This window comes from Sipha flava, unplaced genomic scaffold (assembly GCF_003268045.1).
Source record: "Sipha flava isolate LNK unplaced genomic scaffold, YSA_version1 226_pilon_pilon, whole genome shotgun sequence".
NCBI classification, from domain to species: Eukaryota; Metazoa; Arthropoda; class Insecta; order Hemiptera; family Aphididae; genus Sipha; species Sipha flava.
The window spans coordinates 694,117-713,929 of NW_020272861.1; the positions used below are offsets into that span (position 1 = coordinate 694,117).

At 28.6% G+C, this 19,813-nt stretch overlaps 1 protein-coding gene across 2 annotated transcripts; it reads right to left on the reverse strand.

The window, feature by feature from the left end:
* Window positions 1–75: 75 nt before the first annotated feature.
* On the reverse strand, window positions 76–18,429 carry LOC112683439 (integrin alpha-PS1). Of its 2 annotated transcripts, XM_025554486.1 has the most exons (19): window positions 17,212–18,429; window positions 16,884–17,011; window positions 16,531–16,557; window positions 6,655–6,758; window positions 4,839–4,966; window positions 4,557–4,771; window positions 4,256–4,466; window positions 3,951–4,088; window positions 3,742–3,883; window positions 3,412–3,671; window positions 3,111–3,345; window positions 2,127–2,367; window positions 1,851–1,999; window positions 1,547–1,788; window positions 1,263–1,492; window positions 918–1,189; window positions 761–855; window positions 556–682; window positions 76–385 (listed from the first exon to the last, which is right to left on the reverse strand). In XM_025554486.1, the coding sequence occupies exons 1-19, from the start codon at window positions 17,406–17,408 to the stop codon at window positions 152–154; spliced, it is 3,375 nt and encodes a 1,124-aa protein (XP_025410271.1). In that variant the 5' UTR covers window positions 17,409–18,429; the 3' UTR covers window positions 76–151. The 2 variants fall into 2 exon arrangements, with proteins under 2 accessions (XP_025410271.1, XP_025410272.1); XM_025554487.1 differs by lacking the exon at window positions 16,531–16,557 and having other exon boundaries at window positions 77–385.
* Between the last annotated feature and the right edge of the window lie 1,384 nt (window positions 18,430–19,813).

A 19,813-nucleotide genomic window follows, 5' to 3' on the forward strand; every position in this document is an offset into this window, starting at 1 on the left:
CATGTAAAAATAATAATTACTCTAGTATTAAATATACAAGTATAGTTTATCATTTTAGTCTTAAGTATTTCGAATAAAAGTCTTTTAAATATATTTTATATACATTTTTGCTAATCAAAAGGAAAACACTATTATAAACACTATTATACGGTTATGAATTTCTTGTAATTAACTCATGACTTTCGTCCAACTCTTCTTCTTCAACCTCACCGTTTAGCATGAAATCGGGTCGTCGTCTATTGAAAAACCCTAATTTCCACAGTAAATAAACCAACAGTGCCAACAACAAAATACCCGCCAACACCGCCAGTACGATGTACCACCAAGACAATATTCCGTTTTCTTTTTGCTCCAACAAAGCTAATAATAAGGCATCAGTCACTACCTGTCAAAATCGCATTAAAATTATTCAAACGAGTTTTTTTATTTTAAACGATACCTAATGAAAATCTAAAAAAAAAAAAAAATAACAATGCTCTATAGCCCCGAATCTCGTTACAATAATTGTAGTCATCTTATCACTAAACAAAACATTACTATAAATCAAAAGCTCACTTCAAACTTATCGTCTGAACGATTTTGTTGCAAAGATAATTCAAATGGTAAATGTATTTTCGCACGTGATACGATTTGAACTGAACCGACTTTCGGTGATATTTGCAGCAATGTATTGCTCCATAGCCTATGCATAAAATAAAATTCAATATCAAAGTATTGAAAACTTTGTGCTATTCATCTTGTGAAAAATTAAAGCACTCACCTCGCTTTAATGAATATAGTAGCCTCTTGATTTTTTTGCAAATTATTCACCACGCACTGGAACTTGAAGCATTCGGCGTTACCCAACAAACAGTCCTGAGAACATAAAAATAAATAAACTGCACACGTATACAGCAACAAATGTGATTACGACGTACTATTTTGACAAATCTTAGAGGTTTTTCTTTATTTCTAACGTACGACTCGGTATTAACAATGTTATTAAGTTCTCTGCGAACTCTGTTCAGATAATACTCCTTGCCGCTGTTTTTGTCAGTAGTGGAGTTTAAATCCATTTGATTAACCAAAGCATCTTTTACAGAGTCAATGCTTTCGTGCGGATGAAGCACGTCGTGAACTTCTGAACGCACTAATAGACCCAACGGGTTTATGTATTCTTGTGATATATTACATGTACCACCATTGAGAGCTAACGAGAAAAATATTAGTATAATAAATAATTTAAATTGATTTCTTAGTTGTCGGCTTGTTCCATCACTGACCTTTGACTACGGGTATCTCGTCCAAATACAGTAACCATTTCCCTGGATTGTAGTGACTGGCTACTTGAAAAGGCCAAGTTACATGCACTTCGAGGTTAGATACTTTCAACGGACCAGAATTGAACACCTGGTAAGTATGTAATACTCTAGAACCAATTTCATCGTAGTACTTAACGGATGAATCGCTTTTTATCTGACCACCGTAAAATACTTGTTCCGGTCGGGCCGACCTAAGATCAATATTACGCTGACATAGATGTTATAGATAATTTTTCTATTCTTACCCTGTCAGCAATAACTCAGCTCGTTTGATCACATTGACCCGTAAAACAAGAGGGCCCTGAGGTTTAACTTCACGAGAAGTGGTATTAGATACAATTAAAAAATCTAATTGATTTCCGATACCATTTAATTCTTTTGAATCAAATTTCAATTGGATATTAGATACGGCAAATTTCTTAAACGGATTTCCAAGAATGCACACAACAAAGGTGTCGTTGAATGGATTACAATTCACATATTTCGTCTATAAAAACATTTCGTTAACATTATTTGATCGATTCCAATATTACGAATTATTGATCCTACTTCATTTTGTTTTACGGTATTAATGTAACTAAACGAAGATGGGAAATGCACGAACAGTCTGCTTTCATATGCAGATTCTCCATTATTGAATACTGTCATATTTAAAATTATAGCAGAATTCTGTCCGATGACTAATTCATATTGAGTGTCTAAAAAAACAAGATACCGATGAAACAAACTTCGACTAATGATTTTATGGTTAAAAAAAATAACACAAAATGAAATATTACCTAGTATTATACTCACTATATAAACATACTAAACATATAAACTTACCATGGATTTTAGTTAACATTAATTCAGCGTGGACTTGAACTTGACTTTCACATATATCATTATCACCGCATTCCTTTTGAAAATAAGCAAAGAACGTTTTTTCGCTTTGGTTCTGAACCAATAGAGGCATACCGTTCAATGAAGGAAATGGATCGCCAGGCTTAAAAACGGGGATCTCGTTCTCTTTCAAAGAATAGGTTATACGTAAAGCTATAGGAGACTGAATGTCAACAGTGTTCTCCTGTAACGTAACACAAATAACAATATTATACTAACTATATTAAGGCTGAGCATCAACGAGTTAAAAAGTTAAAATTTAATTACTTTTAACTAAAAGTAGTTCTACTTAAAGTGGTAATTTTTTTTTTAATATAACTTAACAAGTTAAAATATTTTTCTTGAAATACAACTACTAAATAGTTAGTTGATTTTATAGTAGTTAATTTATTTCTTAATTTAAATTATAATAAAACATTTTTTGTATACATTTTTGTGATTAATAAACAATTTAGTAAGAACCATAAAAAAATTGTAAAGGTTTTGAATAAATTCTATTCCTGAATTTCAAAAGGGATCGAAAAAATAGACATACTCGTAAAGTCGTAGTTTTATATAGATACAATAATATTATTTAAGTAAAAATGAATACTAATTCAATAAAATCAAGACTCACAAGGTCAATAAGTCACGATTTTATTGACTTTATTATACGGCATCGTGCCTCGTACCTGATGATGAGTTTTTAATTCAAAGCCGGTCGTATATACTAAAAATATAATAATATTCTAAGATATTTATTTATATACTTTTTCTATTTAAGTTATAACTTTAGAAATTAACTTATTCAAAGTGGTATTTTTTAACTTTTTGTATAAATCATTGTAAATAAACATAGCATAACGAGCTAGGATAATTAGTTAACTTGCTCAATTTAATACATTTCAAATTCAACAAAAGGTTAGATTCATATAATATATACAGTACTTTGATGTATGCAGTGTGTTGTTGACATAGGATATTCCTATAGTAAACGTTGGAAACATCATTCTCAATTGTCGAAGATTGCAAATTATGATCTGGCCCGAACCAAACCCTTGAAAATTTGAGATCTTCTTGAAATATTTCTGCTTCCAATTTATAATGTATTTGAACAGTCCATTCTTTAACGGAATCATGCAGAACCAAGGGTTCCAACTTAAAACAAGTTTCGAAGGTAAAACTATGAACAAAAACAATAATAATACATGGTATGAAATAAATATTAATTTTAACATTCACAACATACCAAGTGACTGTCGAGGCTTTGTCAGTCAAGCAACCAGCTTTTGACGGATCGATATTACGAAGATTTTCAGCAGGACCAACGGTAGAGGTTATGTTTACAATTGGCCGTGCTCTAATCAATATTACCAAGTCACTTTCGTAAGCACCTGATATTAAATCTGGGTAACCATTTTGATCTAAATCCACCCCATTTCCACTCAATGAATAACCTAAAGTACGTATTTGTAGATTGTCCACCACCAAATCCTCAGCTTTAATAACCTATACAGACGTTAAATATCAAATTAATATAATCTTTATACTTAAAAATATGCAGACATTTTAGACTAACTTGTGAAGGTTCTGTTACTATTCCAAGAGCTGAACCTTTATACACGTAAATAACCCCGTTGCCTTCATACGGTGCTCCAATGGCTATATCATCATATCCATCTTTGTTTAAATCCCCTAAATTTGTTATTGCAAATCCAAATCTACAAATAACACACATGATTAAATTAAATAATTTAATGCAAATATTTATAAAAAAGAACTACAAACCTGGATTCTGGTTTTCCTACGAGCTTAATAGGCGGTGCACAATTAAGACAGTGATTTTCATTGTTCATATAAATATAAACCGCACCACCCGTTTTTTTGTTGAAATAAAATGGAGCACCAACTATTAAATCTGGTTCCCTGTTTTAATTATAATATGCATTCTTATTTCATATGCATTGAAATTGTTTACAACTTAAAATTTAGGTATTTAACATTTATACAAAGAAATTATCAAATTAAAGTTTACTAATAAATATGTAGTTTCAATAAATGCTTAAATTTATATAAAAAAATTCACTACGTACTTGTCCCCATTGAGGTCAGCAGTTGCTAATTCATAACCAAAACTAGAAGCAAATTGTTCTCCACTAATCACAAGTTTTACATCCATCAAATTTACAGATGGTTTTATTTTAGTAAATAGTACGACCTGGCCTGTTCCATTGGCACGCGGCGCACCGGCTGCATAAACCATTTTTTGGTCGCCTAAGAAATAAGCAGCTGTTGTAGACATACCTAAGAAATAAAAAAATTAGGTTTAATGCTCTTTAGGACGAACACAATTATTTTATAACATTAATATTGAATAAAATAAAATTAAGTTACCTAAATAACTATGACTTTCAACAGGAGAAACCTCAATGTCACGAACAGGACTGTAGTAACAAGTTTTGTCTCTGTGTAAAAAATCATCGGATACACTAACCATAAAAATATTTCCTCTCCAATTATAAGATCCAGGCGAACCGATGACAACGGTATCATCTTCCAATAACACACCACTAGTGCCAGCTTGGCAATAACCGAACTGTGCTTGACCTCTAAAAATTGTTCAAAAATATATTTACAACAACTCCATCCAAGTATGTACAAATAAAATGAACCAACTTTTCAGTTTCTCGGCCTTTGCACGGAACCATAGCTTCAACAAAATCTAGGTTTTGGGTTAAAGTATAACAAAGACCTTGTCCCCACTGATACTCTTCACCTCGATTTATATATCTATGTGCGCATACCTAAAATGTTTAATTCAAGAATATATAAATATATAAAATTAATATATACTCATATAAATTAATAAATATACAAATGCTAAGCCTGGAGTATTATTATTTGTAATGTACGATCAGTTTCGAATTAAAAATGCATCATCAGATTTATACAAAGTCAATTAAACTAACAGTGGTCGCATATATACAATAAGTAGATATTAATTGAGAACACTTAATATCTTTGTGTACAGATCTGCAATATGAATTCTGTTTTTAAGTTGGTTTTTATTACATAAAAATACACATTTTTATGATCATAGAATTTTTTTTAACTAGGCATTCGCATGCGCAGTACAACTTTTTTTTCTTAAACGGCAACCGCCTATTTTATCCAATAATTATTTTTCACCCAATTTTTAATTAATTTTGGTTGCTTAACCAACTTCCTAAGTTCAAAATTGACCAAATTATAGCAATTTATATAAGCAATGGAAAAATGCGCGGGATTTTCAATATTTTTACTGTTATTTTGAAAATTAATGTTCTAGTGTTATACAGACTTCACATTTTTAATAAAACCGTAAATAAGTATGTTATTTATTTCGCTAGATCAAATGGATCTAGCATAGGTTAGGACAACTATTTGAACAATTTATTCGATAAATTATTTAATAAATAAATATAACTTAAATAAGAAATATATTTTTATTAATTATTAATACATTCCATGCATTATAATAGATCCATTTAATATAGCGAAATAAATAACATACTTATTTATTTACTTATTTTATGCTATAAATTACAATTCTTGTACAAATTTAAGTGAAAATGTACAGCAGTTAAAATTATAAAAACATATAAATATCATTTTAATAAATAGGAATAAAAATGTTAAGTCTGTATAACACTAGAACATTTATTTTCAATATTACAGTAAAAATACTGAAAATCCCGTACATTTTACCATTGTTTTTTTAAATTGCTATAATTTGGTCAACTTTGGACTTAGAAAATTGGTTAAGCTACCAAAATTCAAATAAAAATTAGGTGAAAAATAATTAGTGGTTGTCATTTAAGAAAAAAACGTTGTAATGTGCATGCGCCTGTCTAATCAAGTTAAAGAAATTCGAAGATCATACTTAATGTACTTTATGTAATAAAAACCAACTAAAAACAGTATTCAAATTGCAGATCTTTACGCAATTTTATTGACTGAGAACACTTAGTTATCGTTTACACACTGTGTATATATAAACTACTTATTTATACATTTATTTACTAATTTTTATTTTTTATTTAATTATTTATTTATTTATAAGATATTTTAATATTTAAGAATATAGGCATATAACTAATAATTCACAAAAAAAAAAAAAATGTCAATCATTTTATAATTATAATGATTTTTATTTAAATTTAGTCTGTACATTTTGATTATTGAGTTATTTTTTTGGTTAACTTAACTGAAGAAAATTCTACCATGGAAAAAATATTTTCAATAAACATTGAAATATTATTTATGATTACATGCTATTTAATAATTAATTAATATTCAAAGTTATGATAAGTCTATTTTCTTCTAACTCTACCAAATTGAAAAATTATTTTCGTTAATGGTAACAACATATATTTTATTTTCTTGAAAAAATGTATATAATTTAATAATCGTTAGATAAAAGTTATAAGATATAAAAATATTTTGTCAATACCATAACTTTTCCACCACGTCCTTGACTGCGTACCATTACACCTAACCATTGACCATCTTTAATTTCATCATTCATTGGTGGTGAGAGATTTATAGAATCGATAGCTATAAAAAAAACACTAAATGATAATCACAACTAAAAACATTTTTAATCAAATTTCTGCAAAATTATTAAAGCGTATTAATATCTACATGTGTACACATACTGTGTACACACAAACACAAATTGATTAAGCCTTTAGTGTCGCGTCACACTATCGCGATGGCACCGCGCGGTAAAGCTAACCACCGCGCGGTAAATTCGTGAACCACTAAAAGCGGTTCAACGCGGTTTAACGTTCTCAGTTGTACAATTTTCATTGTCCACGTGGGTTGTACATAGTGATTACAATATATATTAGTATAAATTATAATATCACAAGTAAATTCGATTTTTGATTAAAGTTCATCCTTCATCAGAAGTAAGAAGATCAAAAGTAAGTTCGATTTCCATTATAATTGATACATGGTTGAAACAATTTTAGCCCAGGTTTTTGCTTTAGTGGTCCACCATATACTCTTTGAAATTAATTTTCCAAAGGCACTCTTCTTTTTTTACTTCTACAATAAAAAGTTCAGTATCGAAAAAACTCATTTTGAATAAATTGTTAATATTTATTTTACACTGAAAACTCGCGTTGCCATCGCTGTAGTGTGGTGCATGTGAATGAAAACTATGGGTTTTTATTTTGAGCGTTCAAAAATAGTTCTAGCGATGCAACGGCGTTGTGTGGCGGCTAGCGATAGAAAGCGGTGGAAAGGTGGAAACACCCAAGTGTGTCACATTCCATAAACACACACGAGATGATATTTACGAAAGAAACCGCGATAGTGTGACGCGACACTTAATGTTGATAACTACATTGAGAAATTATATTTCTTCTGTCTGTATGACATAACATAACCATTTGTTATATATACTATATTATTTACACCGATTAGCTTAACCAAGTTTGAAAACTTTAATGCACCAAAATAAAACCAATTCAATAAAAACCATATATTACAAACTAGAAAACCTTAAATGCTATAAATTTTTCATGCAATGAGAAAATATACGACTCATTTTTAATGTACATTACTTTTTTTAATTGATCTACAAATTAAGATTTGTTTTAAAAAACGTACACAGACTATAAATATTCACAATATTCAGATCGCGATTTATCATAACCAGGGCTCAGGAGTTAAAGCATTTGCTTATTTTTATGGATTGACTTAAAATATAACAGAGTACTATAGAAGCGTATATCAAGTTATAACACGTACAATTATGAAATTTGAAAGAGCTTTTTTTTTGCTTTTTTCAGCAATTTTTAAAAAAAAATGCCTATTTCCAGTTTTTCTGATTATTTATGCTTATTTGACCAGTTTTTTTTACCTTTTTATAGTTTTCTCCTGCAAAGTCTTTTTTGATAGAATTAAAATTAAAATTAATTCTAATCTACGTCGTCACGTAGTTTGTCGTCGTCCAAGGCATCGTTGTAGGGTTAACAAAGATATTCCAACGCTGAAAATAGAACTGAGTGTCATACGTCAGAATGATCAAGGACAGAGAGAACAGTTTACATTTTATTTTTCAGAAAAATCCCTTAGAAATCCATAAAATCCTTTAAGTCTTGAAATTGAAGATTTATTTTTATTTTGTTTGATTTTTTTTAGTTAGAATTTTATAGTTTTTTTTTTTTTTTATATAAAAATATTTTTAAATACTTATTTTAGTGCTTATATTAATATTTCTAAGGACTTTTTTAAGCGCTTATTTTAATGATTTTTAGTGCTATAAGTTCCGAGCCCTGATCATAACATATTGTCATCATGAATAAGCTCACAAGCTTTCCCTTTTAATTAATGAATATATAACATATTAATAAAGCTATGTTTAAATTATTCTAAACAATTTAACTGTATCGTAAATGTATACCCTTACTGTTAGACAGTGTATTATAACGACACGTTGTCTGTTTATACTGCATATGTTGCCAATATACTATGTAAACAATTTATAGACAACATTACATGAATGTAAATAGTTTTAAGTTAATAGTTTAACACAGAAGAAATTAGTTTATTATATTTTAGAAAACAAATTGCACTTAAATTAATTGCTTTCATATATTTATTTTCATGGTCTTGATAACCAAAACATAAAGTATTTTTAACTCAATTGCTAACATTTTAATCAGATTAATTTAGAAAAAAAAACCGTTACACACTATCGAATATTTTGGAATAATATTGATAAATATTACAGTCATAGAATAATCGATCATGTGTTTAAAATGCGAACGCAATTAAACATATATCACATGTAAATACGTTTTCATTATAAAATGAGGATACAACAAACAAATAAATGCGAATTAACCTATATCATAATCACAATTAAACAAGACGAAAAATGAATTTAAACACATATTAGATATTATATATATGTATTAATTATTTCACCTAATGAAATAGAATCTGTTTTTTTAATACACTTCTATTTTAAACTTAGTCTATTGTGTAATTTTTCTACATACTGCAATAAATCACATTTATTTACATTTCTGGTCGGAATCGTGTAAACGGTATAAAAAAAAAACACACGTCGTGGTAAGACTAATACATTCCTCTTTTCATTCAGTCTTTCAGTAGTAGTCATTTTAAAAATGGTACTTCGTGAAATAGTAAATAAAAATAATTTATTTTCTTTATTTATTAATATAATACCTTTTACTTAAATTTCATGTAAATATATAAAATTATATAAAATATTATATAGTCATAAATTTAAACAATAGCCCCAGATTATTGAGCTAATACATTAATTTATATAAAGTAAATTAATATTATTATTTCTACGCTGCTGGCCTTATTTTATACACAAATATAAAAATTGAGTACCCCTTGGATTATATTCCATATCAGTTATTAAAACTACTGAGAGGTTTATTTCTTTATTTACATCTTTAAAATTAACGGATTGGTTTTCGTTAGTTTAGACAGAACAATTATGTATAAAAAAAAAAAACAAAACAAATATTTAATTACATTAATGTAAATGTAAAAAAACGTTGAACAAAATTGTAAGTAATTATAATGTAGTAAATTTACATATGAATTAAGTCATGCATTTAATAATAAAATTAATGTAAAAAATATACAAAATATGAAGTAATTTTTTATAAAAATTCATCCTAAAAAACAAACCGACAAACTGAAAGTAACGGCCAGTATTTTGTTGTTGAATTTCTTTATTAAGCATATCTGCATATAAAAAAAATTTATATTATGACCTAATGCATAAAAAATATTTTTTATCGTCGCTATACTCAGCAATTTCTTATAATAACAATACTAGAATAAACAAATGAAAGCCGTACCAATCAAAATATTAAAATATAAAGACGTACAATTATGTTTAATTACGCATGAATATACGGTCTAAAAGAATATATGAACCCGTTCTTGGATATAATTAACATACTCTATTGTTCATCCGACGCAACATTTATTAGAAAATAGAAACTATTTAACGTATGATAAATGTAAATAATTTTGTAAGATGAGTAACTAATCAATGACACTAGACTTTAACGGGAAAATAAGTAACATACAACAAATGGCCCTCTATTAAATTCTTCTAGTCTTAAAATAAGTATCTACTGTACTTCTATAGATATTATGTTGCCACCTAACACCGATATGGAATATGGTACACCATCTGTACAGTCTTTAAACGGAAACAAAAAAAGTAGGCTTCAGGAATGTGGTAGACCGGGCGGCTGGGTAACAAACATTTTTACAGTCTCTTTTATTTTACAAATACATTTTTTTTAATCTTATATAGAGTTCATTATCCTCAATAAATTTAGTCTGTAACATAATATGCTACACTAAAATATAATTTATTTTTATAAAACAAAAAACAAAAATTATGTTTAAGATTTTTTAATAATTGAAAACTTTTAACTCAATACCGTGTCTCGATTATTCGTGTTCGCGATTAACCGTGCTCACTTTTCCAAAATTATGAACGTTCAAAATTTTTCGTCTAAAAAGTTTTATTAAATCGGACGAAAGTATTTTTTTTATCATGAACATAATATACATAATTGAAAAACGTAAGCGACCTTTTCAACAACAAAAAAATTGACATAAATGTCACAAGTAGATAAGAGTTATTTAAGATTAATAGAGACTAATAGAGGTTCTTCAACAATCATATTTATCTAATCACGTTATAACTAATACATATAGGAAATTTTCAATTCAATCGAATTTATTCCATACTATTTTTGTGTTTTTAGCATTTGCTATAGCCGTATTGAAAATAGTCATTGAAAAAATAACATTGTAAAACACTTAATATGCGTACAACATTATACATTTTTTCATAATTCGTTTAATAAAAAGTCTCAATTAACCGTGTTTTTCCTTCATCTGTTATCCTTTTCCATCATTACCTCGAACAATCGAGGTTCTACTGTATTTATATTTTCAAAATTAATATTTTTTTCATTAATCAAGTGCTTTTTTTTCAATCTTCAATTTAACTTGACGATTTCCGAATTACTCACACGTTCATTATTCATCATAATTAATTTTATTATTTAATATTTAATGATAAATTTACTTGACACACAATAACAAAATATAACTAATGAACTTTGTTTGTTTTATATTTCACAAAACAAGTATATTAATTCGATCATAATAAAATAGATATATTTTTTCGATAAACAACTTACCAGTAAAAATTAATAAAACAAGATAAGACTGTTGAAAATGTTGAGTATATTTTAAATAAAGCTATTGTACACCGTTTATTCATAAATTTCCCTAAATAATTTCTATGTAACATTAATGGTTTTATATATTAAAATAACATTTTATACGCACTTATCTTACTACATTATATTAAATTAACGTTTTAAATCAACTGAATAATCCATTAAAGATAACAAAAATGTATAATGTACTTATCTTACACTTGTCTTTAAGATATTTTAACTAATAATTTTTGTTGTATATTTACAATTCTATAGTACAAATAAAAATATTCGATTATTTTAGATCTTACCCAATATTTTGAAAATTGTTTTTTTTTTAATAAAATTAATAATAATCAAATTATTATACAACTCCTATAACAAACTAAAAATAACGCCAACTATTTTTATTATTCTAAGATTACTACATCTATGTTTTTCAACCATTTTTACGTGCCTTATTGATGTGTCAAAAGTCCAAGTGTGTCGAGAAGTATATTAAATGACACAAAATGTACGAATATTTTCGTATATGATGTACAAATATTGATATTTTATACAATAAAATAAGTTATATTTTTTAAAACCTTTTGATTTTAGAACTTTCATTAAATTATTTATAATTAAACAAATATTAATACATCTCCATTTTATATTATACAGTGAAACCTCTGAATGGCGGACACTCTCGGTCACCAACATTTTGTCCGTTATTCAGAGAGGATACTTTTGAAATTTATTTATATAATTATGTAGTATGTATGTATGTATGTATGTATGAATGTATAATGTTATTACTTATTATTTATTGTAAATTATTACATTTTATATTTTTACAAATTATTATTACCTAATTATTATTATTTAAGGTATATTTTTACAATCAAAATCACAATTATGTACATACATGGATTTTTAAATTATTTTTGTTTGAAAAAATCGTTGAGCTTTGTTTGTTTATAATTACACCATTTCTGTGCAATCTCATTAGTCATATTATTCGCTAATATCATAGCAGAAGTAAAAATAGAACTGCTCTTTACCTCTATTGACGAAATAGAATGATTTATGCTCTTTACAGCAGACAAAGCATCCAAAGAGTCGTAATCTTATGGTCCATTACGAATTTGTTATCGTAATTACATTACTACGAGAGTACATACGAAATTGAATACGTATTATTTTCAAATAGAGATTAAAATAGTGTCCGTTATTCGGAGGTTTTCCCATTGAAAAGAAGTGAAAATGTCCCCGTTCCCCAAAAAACTCCGCTATTGGGAGGTGTCCGTTAGTGGAGGTTTCACTGTATAAGGTTTTTTTATAATGTGTTACAAAATATAAAATATATTAATAATGTCAGCGTAGTACAAATATTAAGAAATACTACACTACATATAACTTGGCAACCCTGTTGTTTTCTTATTTTATTAATATGTGTCAATATATTAATATATTTATTTAATATGTTACATAATAAATACTATACACAGTAGGAGTAAGTCTTTGGAACCTGAATAAATTAAAAAAAATTAATGTTTTTATACCTAAAATATACATATATAACAGCAAACATAAAAAAATTGTGAATACTTGTTTTTAACATTAGAGTCGTGCACTATGAAAATAATGCGTTTTCACAATATGCATTTAAAAAACCTAAATTAATCATACCTACAAGCTGCAACTATTAACTGTTTAGGCACGTTTCCTTACAAGTGGAATGCCACCTAGTCAATATCGAATAAGTGTTAAAAACCAAGGTTGAAACATTGAAATGAGTCACTAATCTTACATATAAACAATTTTTTAACGTGCATACAAAAAATTGGCATTAATGTACATAAATTAATTTAATATGTGTACGTGCATTTTAACATGCCATTCAATATCACTTATGCATTATGCTTATCAATATTTTGTGTTTATACGAATTTTCTATCAAGCCAAGTTTCTAAAACTGAAATTGATTCAGATGACATCATAAACTTTATTTTCGTAAAGCATAAAGCTATTATAATACTATGCATCACTTCATGCAAAAAAAAATATTTATGACAACATAGAAACTAAAATTAAAATAAATTATAAATGATAATTTAAATATTTATGTTAATATAATTATACATAATATAATTAATATATCAATATAATTTACGAAAACAGAATAGGTTCAAGAAAACTCTAGAAAAACGTAATATAATTTAAAATATGAAAAATTACACGTGTTATTATATTAAATAAGCTTTTTCATTTGTAACATTTGTAGGCTTTTTCATTTATAATCAAAATAAAGCAGCCAGATTTTGAACATTTTCTTTTTTTATCAAGCTTTTCACTTTCATAAAAATTAGCGAGAGGCAAGGTTATCACTAGAGCTCGGAAGTTGATACATTTTACATTTTTTTTTGGAACTTTTTAGACGATGCTCTCCAGGCCACAAATATGTTTCATTAGTGTATGAATTCGAATAACTAATTTTTATTTTGCATTTTTTGGTGTTTATACATTTTTACATTTTAAGTCAATTTTTGATATTTTTAGGTAATTTCCCCAAATTTATAGTCATTTTTACTGATTTCACACTAATTCACTTCTTTCATAACATTATTTTTTATTTATTTATTTATTTATACGGACAGTGTACAATTTACAATGTATAATAAATAACTATAATAATAATAGTATAATAATATTTGACGGTTAATAAATTTTCGAATATTATCCCGATAACTTAAGACTTGGTAATTATCACAGTCTTTGATTAGTACCTACCTATCCGATTTCATTACATTCAACATTGTCGTGTTGTAATGAATAATATCTATTATAACTAAATTTTATTATTTTTTCGTGATATTTTCAAAATGCTGAAAATTAAAGCGTTGGTTAGTTTTCGTCTGCGTCTCCCAATTACTTCAGTAGACATGGAAAGAAGTTTTTCCAAATATAAATATTTATAAACAGATAATGTAATTGATTGTTCGTTTACTTTTTATAACATCAAATACGCTCTAATTGAACAATGCAATGATTTTGATTTTTGAGTAATTTGTAAGTTTTAATAAATGTATAAAACAAATATTTGTAAATTTTTTATTTAATTTTTAATGACATTTTTTGTCATTATTATGTCATATTTGCATATTTTTTAGGTCATTTTTTTATGTTTTTAAAGCCATCAACTTCCGAGTCCTATCTATCACGTTAAACATCGGAACACTATTCCATCTATCTTATTTTAAAGTACTAATAAATATAACTGATTCGATATTCGATTTCAATCCATTAAAATATTTTCAGAAAATAAATAATCAAAACATTCCTAAATTACAAAACACACTCAATTTTGCAATTTTTGTTAGAAATCTATGTATTTTAACATTTTGTAGACAATTTTATAAACGAAAATATAGGAAAAATGTTAGATTTAAAGTTCTAGCACTTTGAAATGTACAATTTTTTTTATGGAGATAACACCCATCACTATCCAAATTTCAATGACTAATATAAGAAATAGTATACAATGATAATTTGGTCATTTTTTCGTCTTTTATTTATAGTTTTTAAAAATGGATGAAAGAACTAATCGCTATGTCTACCAGATATTCTCACCATCAGTGATGCTATTCAGCAGCATTAGTGATGGTCCATACTAGCGCTGCTATGTGGCACTCTACGTGGGAATGAGGCTCCAAACCATAAGACAGATAATATCCTAATCTAGATACTGTTACATTTAAGTTAATACTTACATTACAATTTTGTATTTTGCTAAAAAATAAGTTTTATTGTTTTCTTCAAGACTCATATATTCAACATAATATGAAATACACAGAAATTAAATATATTGCTCTAAACAGTAAAATTGTACAGTATTATAACTTTGAAACTAAATCAGACCATTATATTTTGACATTGTCATGATTATTTTTATCAAAATCTCTGTAAGAATAAACAGAACAAGATTATGGTTATATTAGGAGCGCTATTATTTTTATTTTGTGAGGTCCTTCCAACCAATAGTATTCCATTTTTTTTTCATTCAGATTTAGTAATTTGTAATAAATATTAATTAAAATAAGTATAGTATACCTGTATTTGTATATTGTAGTATAGTCACAACTAATTAATAAAACAAGGCTTTATATTAAATATAAATTAACAAATTTTGCTAGCCAACAATTAGTTTAACACATTGTAGCCCCTTTCCATTAGTAGCCCAGGCTATAGCCAACCCTAGCCCTCCCCTTGATCCAGCCCAGGGAATAAACCTAAAAAATTGCAAAATTAAAGGTGTTCTATAAACTAGGAATATATATACAGCTTTGAATTTCATTAAATATTTATATTTTAAAATTTATTTATTTATAAATTAAATATTTTCTAAACATATTCACATTTAAACTATTCCAAGACATTTTTAAAATATACAATCATAAATATTAAATAATATATTGATGATATTTAATTTTTACTTATTAAGGTACATTATCATTTTATCATTATTTTTTTTTAGATTTTATTTAATATATTACATTAAAACTTATCAAAGTATTACATTTCAATATATTTTCATAATTTATTGAAAATTTCGGAATTATAATATCATATAATTGATATAAACGTTGGTGGTATAGATTGGTAATAAATCTTAACATTTAATTAATTAATTCCTGATAAATAAAATGATATGCAAAATAATACTTATAATACATAATGGATTAAAAAAATATAATGGAATAATTAATAAATTGAAATATAAATCACAAGCGTATTACATAATACAGTGCGATCAACTATTCATGTATCAAATTTGAGTCATGCACTTTTCAAATGTATTTTCCAAAATATGATTAAAACCGAACTAAAGTGATGGGCTATAAATTTCAACTAAATAAAGCAGTATTTACATGAGAGCAATGCTTGTTATACAATTATAAAAATGTATATCCATATAATGTAATATAATAATAGGCTTTAATAAATTATGTTATGATGCAACACATAATATATTAAAAAATGCAAATTGCAAAAAAAACAAACCATGAACAAACACAAAAAATTACCATAATTTCACTTACAGGGATCATATGGACCATTATCGAATTCTGTTTTAAAAAAGAAAACAAAAAACATTATTATCAACTTCAAAAATGGTTTAATCTAATAACAACTCAATTTTCATGAGACATTTTTCAAATTTACAAATTAATAGTTCAATTAATTTTTGATTATTATCATTGACATATGCATTATAATAATATCCATAATATTAATAGGAATACAATTGTCATTCGCATATAATGTTCTTATAATAAACTAGTCAAAATGACTAAAAAAAAAAAAAATTAACTAATAAGTATAATATTTAAAAAATGGAAGGTGATCAATGTAATTAATTATCTTCCAGAGTAATATAATAATATGTACTTACTGCGCTTTCCATCAGTGACAACCTGTATACAATCATCATATGATGAAGTCAATGGACATTTCCATAATGCACCGGAACGATTTGTTCCTGGTTGAAGATTTTGATCTAATGGAGCACCAACCAAAATCCTTAAAATCATTGTCAAGTTTACTAGTTTATAAATCTTCATAAAACAAATTTAGCTTAACTTATTTAAATTAACAATAAATGTATCTATGTTAAATCATGAAAAAAGCAATTTAAAGTCATGTAATGTAATGAAAGTATATTTGTAAGAGTCAATAGTCAATAATAAATGAATGTTTACAGGAGCAGAAAGAGCACTCACCAACTGTGTTCGACCTCTCCCTTGAGCTCATCGAACGACTGATGTCCGGCAACGGCAAAACCGAAGTACGATTCTGTGTGTCCACGCTTCACGATGGGCAACCTCGTTTCCAGGTTGAACGAGTGGCTCTGCAGCACGCCGGCGCAGAACAACACCAACAACAATGTTACTGTCGTTCGCAGCCGCACGAGCGCCATGGTCCGCAGACAAGACGCTGTCGTTTCCCGCTGAAGCAGTCAGTTTGACTGCCTGTTCGTCTCTCGGTCTATAAATCTGCCACTCGCCCGTCCGTACGCCGTTTGAACGTCAACGTGTCCGTTCGTCAGTCGTTGGAGAGATATATAATTCGTCGGAGCTGCCGAGTAAACGAGCCGGTCGGCGATCGTTGTTGTCGCGCGACGGATAACGGCACTACGTTCGCATAATAATCGTCGTCGGTAAACGAACGGGGTGCGCGGCGGTCCGCGAGCGTGTCGGCTGGCGTTGGAAATAAATTACGAATACGGTGAACGCAGCGATATTGGATATCAAACACAACGGACGTTGACGAAAAAACGGAGCGGCGGAAAGACAATGAGAAACGAAAATTGGAAAATTGAACGAACGTGGACCACCGGAGAGGCGACAACCTGCGAGCAGCGTTCGGTGCCGTTGGGTCGTCGACGGCAGCGCTCGTAAACAATACAAGACCCAACGGAGGAAAGCGGTTGCGAGAGGAGACGGCCGTTATCAGATGGTCTCGGCGACCGGGATTCCGATTGGCCGAAACGCCGTCGATCGTGCACGCGCTTCGACGGGAATATATTATTTTCTCTCGCTCACTCACTCACTCGCCCTCTCTCTCACTCTCTCTCTGTCGCACGTAATCTGCTCATTACAATACGAAAAATAAACCGTGTACCCATTACGACGCGATCGTACGGCAATACGCGGCTCGCGGGTTCCACCAGCAGTGAGGCGCACTGCATTCCATTCGGAGCCGCGCGGTGCCCACCCACTCGCCGCCCGCGAGACACCGGTCGTCGTTCTCGAATTATTATTACGTACTCGACAGCGAATTATGAACACACACTCCGCAAGACACATTGCTACTTGTAAACCGTCGAATTGTGTTCGACAATAGAGATAACGTGTATTTTACAATATATAGTGAAATTGATTTTAATTATTCATCGTATGGCTACCAACTAATTGACACTCATCACACATCAATACAATAGCAAAATAAATACATGTTAATTTATACAAATAAAAGTATAAAAAGTCATAAAAAATCATATAAAATGAACAAATAGTCATGTAACAAAATACCTAAATCACTATAATTTAATGTCCAGATTGGTTATCCACTCCCAGGGCATACCCAAGAGGGAGGGGGTCCAGATCCCCCATTGAAATGTCTACATACGCAATATAATGTATTTTAAATTACCCATTATCAGATAAAATAAAAATGTTGGACCCCCCCCCCCATAAAATATTCCTGGGTACGCTCCTGATACACTCTACAGCACTCTCTGTTAGGTCTATTAATTCTTTCATATTTCCATATATGAGAGGATGATGGTAGGTTGCTCGTGGCCCTTTTTGCATATATGTTATTTTTTTGATGTCGAGGTTCTAACAAACAACCAACCGAAATAGCATAACGAATACCATCTCTTAGGCGCTAATTCCCAACATATAGTGAAATCAGCGAAATAAACGGATACTACCATACAGTAAGGCCATAGTTAGCGAGGGGAGGTGTAAGCTTCAGGCACCCCCACAACCCACAATTTTTTCGTAAGATATAATTGACTGATTTTAATTGACCATCACTTGGACGGAGGACTTGTAGCCAGGGGCGGATCTAGGGGGAGTTCAGGGGGACAGCTGACCCACAGTTAATATTTGTTGACAGAATTGGCCTCTTGGACATTTTTTTCTCTTTTTAGACCTTGATTTGGACTCTTGGACAATTGGCCCATCGGAGTTACTTGGAAAATGAATGCCATGTATATTCAAAATTTAAAATTTTTCAATTATATCAATTTAGTAGAAAGTTAAGTACCTAAATCATATTTTATTCCGTACGTTTGTTGCGCTGATAAAATTAGATTATATTTATTAATCGTAAATATGTCATTATCGGTGGTATCACTAATTCTAAAATGTAATATAAATATACTTACAGTGCTCGATTCAGTGCCGTATTTCCCAGGAAACACTATAAGCTAGTACTTAGGACGGCAATTTTTCAAGGGCGGCAAATAATTTTTCATATTACATTTTTATTATATGTAACTAAAACTAAAATAATTACAACTAATAATACATTTTTTTATTTTAATAAAGCCAATGGGTATCAAACTATTTAATTTTTAATATAATTTAAAAATGAACCATTATATTTTATATCATATTTTTATAATTAAGTTTTTCATATGAATGTATGTATGAATTTTTATTACAGCCGTATATTTTTATTTTACATCATTAAAATGTTAAATCATAAAGGAAACAACTATAATTTGTTTGCTTTAATAAAATTTATTTGACTAAAAAAATATTTATAATAAAAGGCGGCAATTTATTTAGTGATTAAAGCGGCACAATGGTT